A 9,257-nucleotide genomic window follows, 5' to 3' on the forward strand; every position below is an offset into this window, starting at 1 on the left:
TTATATTCAACAGCGTGCACACGACGTGTGGCACTCATTATAAAGTCCCCTACACCTGTAGACAGCGCAAATCAATGAAATTGCATGTAGGCAGTTGCTACTTGAAATTTCGATATTACTTCTGCTGCCTGCCGGCAGTATCTCATGCACGTACACGAGATGTATCGATTCACATAACAATTATAACTCTTAATAATATGCTAGTATTGCAGTTGATGTAAAACTATTATTTTTCTATATCACACATACAGGTGTAAATATAATATACAAAATCGTCTCGCTACTAACGGTTCTGTTTGATATGTACTGCGTATATGCAATAGGATGATTAATAATGTCGTCCCAGCTGACTGCTCCTGAGTAGCCCTGTGGTACTGGGATCAAGAATCCTCTGCTATAATTATAGATATGATCATTTGGTGTAGTGGAGTTTGATCATTGTTATTCTAGTAAGTGGAAAATCCTTTTTGTAGTATGGTTTGTGGTCAGCTGTCAAACTCGCCATCTCCTCCGTATCAACTAGCAACAATAGTGCGCTGACTTCATTTCGTTCGTTCGAAACGTTCGAACGACTTGCGTGCCAGCCGATCCATACATACGTACACACACACATGCATACACACAAATATGCACATATACACTGTAGAATGAGAGTTTCAACCGATGATACACGCACCTTGCCCCGTTGACGCACTAAGATACATTGAGTTGTGTCAATGAGTTGCCAACTGCGGGATGCTGGCCGCGGCCGATGAACTCGCTCGTCCTCTTTCAACTTTCAGCAGCCCGAGCAGTTATCGTCTTGAAGAAGCAGCAGCAGCAGCAGCAGCAGCAGCAGCAGCAGTAATGCTAGCGACAGCGCTTCGTGCTGGCGGTAACTGAAGCCGCGATGAGCCCCGACAACGACACCTCGTCGAAGGGAACGATGCTGAAGCTGATGATGGCGATGACACCAGCGCCGCTCCCGTTTTTGTCGCAGATTTCGTTGGTTTCGCTATCGCTGTCGTTGTTTCTTCTTCTGTTTCGAAGCGAGCGGCAACTGTAGCTACTTTTGCTGCTGCTGCTGCTGACAGTCCAGGCCCTGGCGCTTCTGCTATAGCGATTGTTGGCGCAGCCACCGCCGCCGCCGCCGCCGCCGCTAATTCCGCTGTCTCTATCACTGCCAGTAGTTGTGCCCCTACTTTTGCGACTGTTGAAATAGTTTGGACGATAGATATTGCTGTATATGTAGCGCTAGGGGCGGCTCTAAGCGATGATCTGCTCTGACTCTGTTAGCTAATAAGTTCATCGCAAGTAACTGAGCACCAAGCGCTCGAACCCACACACATCACGTCACGTCTGCGTACGTTCGTTGTAGCAGCAACATTCGATTATCGTTAAAGTGATCTATCTCCTGCCACTGCAGCTACCGCGTTCCTATTACCCTTGTTAGTGCAATGAGATAGATTCACTCACAGCATCCCTGCTTTCTCCGCTCTCCTCAGTCTTATAAAATGTTTGATCATGTGCGCACCTAAATAAGACAATCAACTGCCTGACGTTTCCCCTTTTCTCTACTCGAAAGCTATTATGACTTTTCGCTGCACGACCACGTCCACTGCCTTCCCAAACAGCAGCAGCAGCAGCACGACAGGCTCTTTCTCTTCCAATACACACATATACACGTCTGTCCGTCCGTCCGTCCGTCTGTCGATATGTCTTTTTCCACTCTTTTTGCTTGTTGCCTGTTGCTAGTTATCGTGAAACAAAGTCTAACCTGATCGACAGCGATTCAGATAGCAGGACAGACATAGCCATCACTAATCAGCCGCAGGTCGTATCAGTGGCTGTTGCAATGCCAATAGCAGGAGCAGCCTGGCAGGCCAGTGCACGTAGTCGCATCGAATAGAATAGATTATTTCAATATCAATAATAAGAGTACTCGTTGCACAGCACCAACAATGATCACGTTAAATGTCTTCTTCTTCGACCACTACGGCACACAGCTACCACAGTTTCACTAACCATCATCGAAGCACCCCGATCAACCACCAGCCACCGTCTGCACACTACACTGTGTTCTGCTGCGACTGCTCTGATAAATAAAAAATAGACCGACAAAACGGTCGACTGACGGACGACGGGATGTTCGCCACAGGGGGATCGTAGGGGCGACGGGGCTTCGGCTGAAATGGCGGAGTGCCTGAGACAAGCGGCGGGTTAAGAGGAAGCCCGCGCTGAGCTCGTTTGCGCGAACCAAAGCTAGCGCGTTGACGAGCCAGAGATGAGAAGCAGTTGATGTTTCAGACACGAATATAATCGCGCGACGTGTGTCCCAAAATAATAACCATAGCGACTTAGAATTACGGTCCATATCATACATGTTGCACTCCATTGTCTATAGGTAGAGCTAGACAGCAGTTTACAATTTGTAGGAGGTTAACTGTAAGGTAAGATTTTGAATTGTGCTATTTCAGTGTTTTGTTAATTATACGATACTGACAGCATATAGTTAATTTGGGTACTAGTTACCATTGGGTAGAGAAAAAAGTACAGACTGGTTATGGGTTTACTGATCAGCGGCTCACCTTCGCATTTGTTTACCAAGTTTGTACGAGAATTTCGCCATCCGTTCTCTCTGTATGACTTATTTAACGACCCGCCCGACTAGATAATCTTGTTTAGTGCTAGTAATCTCGGTACTGCTATGAAGGCATATTTGGAGACGCCTTATGAACGAATGCAAGTTTGTAGCTTCGACATTTCGACATCCTCATCGGAATTTACCCGCGTCAAATATCGTCTGCTGCGCGCTTTATTTTGCCCGCTAGTTTTAGCGTGATGGCTGGTAATTTCGGGCCACCAAAGTAAGCAATTCCAACTGCGACCGGCGGTTCCACTGAAGCCCACTCATTGTACTTGATCGTCATGTTAAATGCTTACTGCCTTTTCGTATCGCTGATTGAATTGATGTATTGTAACAATTCAGAGGCGGTTGTCGTCATGTGCAATCCTGCCGTTCACGACAATTACGTATTGGCAACAGAGGTTCCGTCAATCTCAGTTATGCACCAGAAAGCGTTCTCAGTCCATGCTCGCGTTCGCTGGCGATGGGAGAGGATGCGGAAAGGACCTGCTCCGGCGGCGTTGACTCCTGTACTCTTTGTTACATTTTATGGACGAAGCAATGGACTCTTGCTGGCTGCACTCGCCGTCCGGACTATTTCTCCAGGCAGGGCCTAGCGCTACAAGGCCATCCTTGTATGTCTACACGCACGGCATTTATGCCCGCCTTGGCCATGGGGTTGCCGCGACGGAGCGTCGACCCGCCCCCATGGTTCGCACACACGTGCAGACGAGTCAGAGGCAAAAGTAGTGCAACTCTGTTAGCTGCTAGTAACGGCAGCGACATTGTTACAATGGCTAAGAAGAGTAGTTAGATATTGATATTTAAATCCGATTGCGTAACTGTTTACCTGTCAGCGAACACTAAGTATATGACTTCAAAAAGACTCATCCTCAAATAATCGATGATTTCTAGCCAGTTTTGCAAGCTTCAGAGTGGATAATATGTTGTGACACGGTGGGCATTGATTCCAAATACGTATATTACAAGTGGGAAGTTCAATGGTCGCTGGAGAATTTATGTAAAAATAATTTGTTAGTCCGTTTTACATATAATTCTTTCAAAGATATACACAAGAGACATTAATTGTATATATGTCTATATGCATGCTGAGCCACGTTATTTACTGATAATAAGAAACGTTGTAAGTTATCGTTATATATAGCTTCAAAATATCAGAAGTACTCCTGTACGCCATGTTCACTTCAGATCATTGCAGATCGAATACCATTGTCATTACCGTAATGAATATAGTTTACATTGAACGACTAGGCGACACGACAATGAACTATGGTGAACCTGAAATTATAGTGCGTAATTCGAATGCTCAAGGTACCTTTATTATTTATCAAAAATCTAAGGCAACCAACTAAAGTGAAAGCATCCTCCACTACACTGCGACCAGCGCAGGTGCTTTCCTAAACTATACCCTGAAAAATTAAAAATGGAATTTATACTGTCCGACACATTCAGTATTCTTTACGTGTTCTAATCTATTCATATATATCGGAAACAAAACAACTAATAGTTCGATCAGCACTCTGAAGCCTACCTAAGGGCACGGCACATGTATTTTTTTAGAACGTCTTCTCTTTAAAGGGCCTATAGAGACAGGCAAGCATATTCCAGGTAAAAATGGTAGCACCGATTCATCTCTTCAGAACACGTGGATCATCAGTCGATTGTAACCAATAAGTAAAAATATGCGCTGAGATAATGACTCAGTAACTATGTTCGATTTTGAATGTGATCGACTTCGTTGAAAAAATGAGAGTTGTGAATAAAGCTAAGGGCCCTGCGAATGTTTTTCATGAACTGTTCATAAGATAAGATGTCCACAAATCTAGAATGACTCACATTCAGAAGGCTGTTTTGTGTCCAGAGACCAAGATCTAACTGCATTAATAGCCCGTGCTATTCTTTCATACCACAGTATTTGGGCTAGATATTGAGGTGATTATCTATGATAGCTCTATACAAAATAAGTGTACTAAGTAAGCCAAGTATATGATGCCATAATTTGAGTGTTCGAAGCCGTACTTTACGCTTATTATGTCATTCGTAGAAAACATAGGTGCAGTTTAATTTACTTTTGAGCTCGATATTCTTAACTATAATTTACGCTTACATCTATCCATACGGTAAACGTTGTGTGACTGAAGTCCATGATACATAATACTAATTTTGCTACGGGTATACACTTAGAGGTGAAGTGTACTGATGATGCAGAGCAAGCAAATATTCATTAAGATAGACATAGTCGCGCCGGCTTTTCAATATATGAATAGAAGTATATTCTGAATTCTTTGTGTACAAAAATGCAATTTCTTTGAAGCAAGAAAAACTTCGAAATCCAAACTCACTTACTCGTTGTTATTCTCTTTTGCTATTGCGACGATGTAAATTACTTATTTAGTCTATAAAAAATAAATAAACAAACCAGAAATATTTTTAATACATAAATTACAGTAAGTAAATTTTGATTCCTATCTTCCATTGGCAATGTGTATATTTATATTTATGTCGAAACATAGTACCTAATATTTCATTCGTTAGATTATTGCTTAGTTTGTATGATGATATTATATGTTCACGAACTGCTGCCACCCAAAGCTAACGCGGACCACGATGCGTACAATGCCATTTACTTTCCACTTTGTTAAATCAAACATATAATTTAACATTTTTTTATATTATATATGACCAAAAAATTCATGACCAGTATCGGTAGCTAACTACTAACTCAACGAAAAGGTTGATATATGGCATATATATATAACTACTGACAAGACAAATAATACCAACTACATAGGTAATCTTGTACTACTCATATAATTGAGATACACCAGGTACTTTATCGTCGTGTCTATAGGTACGGGTCTCAGCGAATGGAGGAAATCCTTCGAAGCATATTTTTGAACCTGCATCCAAAAATTATTCATTAAGCTAGTCATTCGTTTATAAACTTAATAAACCGTAACTTGGTACGCATGTGCCTTAAAAATTTAATGCAATTAATAAATTATGATCGTATGGTCACTGCAGCCGTTGTATCATTCATTCATTGCAGCAAAGCCTTAAGCAAGGCCCGTGTGTATTTCAAGCATCGCTTCTACGGCATTCGGTTGAGACAATTTATTTAGTCTTTAGGGGCTAACGTTAAACATTGACACCGAGAGTTACCCTGTTATTATATAACAGTATTAATAACTAAAATGTAACGATAGTAATAATGAAAATGTTTACTATTACTAAATTATTATTAAATATGGCACTGATGTACATTGTTCTTGTTATTCTTGACTAGTGAATTGGCCTAGATAGTACGATTCAATAAAGTTCTACTGTAGCGTATTTTTATTTTGAGTGTCGCGGCTTCTGTTTATGACATAGAATTCAGTCGAGCGATGATCTCTAGAAAAAATCCAATTCAAGTTGCCCCTGATTAAGCTAACTGTAGTTAGCTTAGTCGGGCCGGTGAGCCATATAGCATTGCAACTAATTGAAACGCTTGAAACTACAGAACGATTCAGGGCATCTTGACTGGTTTCACATGAGACCATGTGTTTCAAGCGTTCTCTGAGATCGCACGCTTAGGTTAGATATAAATTAATCATATAACCTCAAAAGAAAACCAGGAGTCCCTGCTTTTAATCGCATATTTCATGTGGAAAATGAAAGAAAATGTCATAGAGTCTTCGTTTATTTCTGATCGCGCCCATACTTCCATAAAATAGCTTACTTGTTTTGTGTTGTGGATGGAGCGATTGAAAGACACTGGACAATGCGGAAAGCAGTGCTTCTTGCATCCAAACGAGAAGCACTGCTTTCCGCTGACTGTGGGCTTGGGTACATGCTTTTGAAAATGTATCATAGACTTAAAGAATATTGCTCCCATCGAACACCAAATAATTCGAAGTCCACTCAGGTGACAAGGGATTCCCTGGACGCCATCAACCATGTCTTCATCGAGGAAATCGACATTATTATAGTGGACAGTCAATCGTTGGGCTCTACGTAGCTAATGCAATTTCAGGCAACTTCTGGGACTGTGGCGAAGTACAGCTTATGAAAAGATTCTGCAACAGACCAGTTCTATATGGTGATGTGGATATACTTCGTGTGCATACACGTGTGTACAAAATTATACACAAATATATATATATAAATAGCTTAGTTGCTCTCTTTGGCTGACTATAAATAATCTATGAAAGATTATTGCATGACTACATGCTGCTGGACCCATATAGTGCTATATCGGGCGAACACCATTCGGAAATGTCATTGACTACCGTTCTCCATGTACTGCTTTTATTTACTATGATTTTGCAATGTTCAAATATCAGAGAGAAATTTTCGAAGAGATTTAATCGGAAATGGCTTCTTCGAAGCAGAAAACGAATACTTTTAGGCAGCACTTTTAATGTAGGTAGGCCACGAGGAATGAAGTATATCTAAAAATGAACTTAACTGCAAAAATTTACTGTTAATAATTAATATATAATAATATAAGTAATTAAGATATAATATATAATAAAAACTAATTTAATTTATTTTAACTGTAAAAATTGCACTAAAGTTGTTGTTGAAAATGCCAAATCACACGGCTTACGTCGCTCTTCAAAAAATAACTCATCATTCAGTCAGCTAAAAGGGACAGTGTCGTTTTAAACCTTTGATAACATCTCAACTGTTCGTATAACATTTATTTTTCCCGACAGCCTTTTCTGGAAATTTATGCTACCCTATTTGTTGCTTGACTGTGTCAGAGCGTGTTCCCGCACCAAGCAACTCAAGCGTTCTTTGTCACCTGTATTGTCCTTACTGTGACACTGAAATCAATGATATTTTTTACTAAACTTCCCAATGAATAACTTAATAACCAAAATCGTTTTTTGAAAAATTAAACTATTACAGTTGTAGCCTGGTCTACTTATTTCTAACTTGACATAGTCAATGTAGCATAGGAGACGATATAAGTAAAAAAAAATGTGTATTTTTATGAAAAGAGCTCGTTGTATTAAATGCTGATACATTTTATCACTATATAAAATTGCGAATATCGTTTATGAAAGAGTATTAGCCTTTACATACCATTGCTTACTTTGTAAATGAGCTAAGGAACTTCAATATGGGTACTGATTTTTCGATAATCTAAAAAAATAATTCAGAAACCATTAGCAAAGACTGGAAATTAAGCGCTATATAATAAGGCTGCATGCTAGTTTTGCTATATCCATTTGGTTTTTTCATTGATTTTGACTTGCGCCTATCAGTACCTTAGGAAAGCAGAGCACTTCGAATGTGTTGGAGTACTGAAATCCCTGCCCTGAAATGATGTACAGGTTTAGCAATTGGAAGCGCAATATAATCGGACTCCTCATCAACCACAGTTCGAACTAGGCTCAAATCGCTGGTTGTTATTACTATTATGGTGTCTGTAATTTGAAGAAATTCCATGATTTTGACTAGCCACGACTGAAATGTGCCATGACCATGCGAGCAGTTATCAACTAACTTAGACCATGTTACTGTAGATAGCACGGAGTCATTCAAGCATTGAAAAATCTGTCACTTGTTTTAAAGCTTCTAGAGATAGTCAGTTCCCAGAATGCGCGTATAACACTACCACCTCTCGTTGTAAATTTACTGTCCTTCGCTTGCCTGTTCGTTTAGCCGTCTTCCTCTCTTTTTCAAAGATTCTTGTGTCTCGTCATATTCCCGCAACTTCCTCCGTCACGACAACAGCGCTTGGCTTGTGGCAGAGCGCTTCTTCGTCTAGCCGATGAGAGCAGCAGTGGCAATGGCAGCAGCAATGCAGGCGAGCGGTTTGTCGATGGTAGATTCTTGCTATGCTACTACTTTTCTCTCTTTCTCGTTCCCTCTCAGTCTCTACAGTGCGTCTCAAACGGACGCTGCTGGTTGTTGTTTGTGCCATCGTGGCAACATGGAACCCTTGTCGTTCGCTCATCCCCGTTCTTGTTCGTGTCTCCTGGCTGCTGGCATCGTTGGCAAGCCAGTTGACAAATGCGGCTCGTTGAGCTAGTAGCAGCCCCCAGCTGGGTCGCGGACTAGCGACGCCTGTCAGGGTAATCGTGGAGCGAGAGCGACAGCGTCAGTCGGTGAAGAGGATGGCGGTGACGGAGAAGAAGCAGGCGACACAGTGGCGCCCCTGCTTTCCTGCTTGCTTGCCTCCTTCAAACAATCCCCCTGCCAACCGAACCCAGTCCTCTCAGCTACCGACGTGCTCAACAAGACGAGATGCCCATTCCACCCCCGTACCGTCTCCTGCCGCCCGCTTTACTCTCCGAGGGTTGCTGGCACTTGGACACGGCGGTGACAACGCCGCTCTCCACCTTCTGCTGCCCTCCCCAACCGATGCGCCTAGCTGATGCGATACGGCGCGCCGACGGTGGCGCCGTTAGCCCTCTTGTAGCCTTCAGCCCTTAGAACCCCTGCTGGCTCATCCCAGACCTATCCCGCTTCCTGGCGAAGGTCCCGGATCATTCGGACCTGGGTGGGTCTTCGGATAAATTGGCATAGAAACGAACGCCATCCAGTCTCGACTTGTTCTTTTCCCGCTACTGGTGACCCACTAGCGCCACCACCGAGTTGCTGCTACTGTCGTTCCTGAGACCATCGAGAAAGACCA

General features: G+C 42.2%; 1 protein-coding gene across 2 annotated transcripts in view; it reads right to left on the reverse strand.

Moving 5' to 3' along the window:
• The window catches only part of Dlg5 (MAGUK family member discs large 5), a gene marked incomplete at its 3' end in the record, with an annotated part of 48,231 nt that extends 46,111 nt beyond the window's left edge, over positions 1-2,120 (reverse strand). For both annotated transcript variants that reach the window (XM_022845127.2, XM_022845211.2), the window contains 1 exon segment: positions 677-2,120. In XM_022845127.2, the coding sequence (XP_022700862.1) occupies positions 677-704 (28 nt within the window).
• Positions 2,121-9,257: the final 7,137 nt, after the last annotated feature.

Source organism: Varroa jacobsoni, unplaced genomic scaffold (assembly GCF_002532875.2).
Source record: "Varroa jacobsoni isolate VJ856 unplaced genomic scaffold, vjacob_1.0 scaffold_12, whole genome shotgun sequence".
In the NCBI taxonomy this organism is placed as follows: Eukaryota; Metazoa; Arthropoda; class Arachnida; order Mesostigmata; family Varroidae; genus Varroa; species Varroa jacobsoni.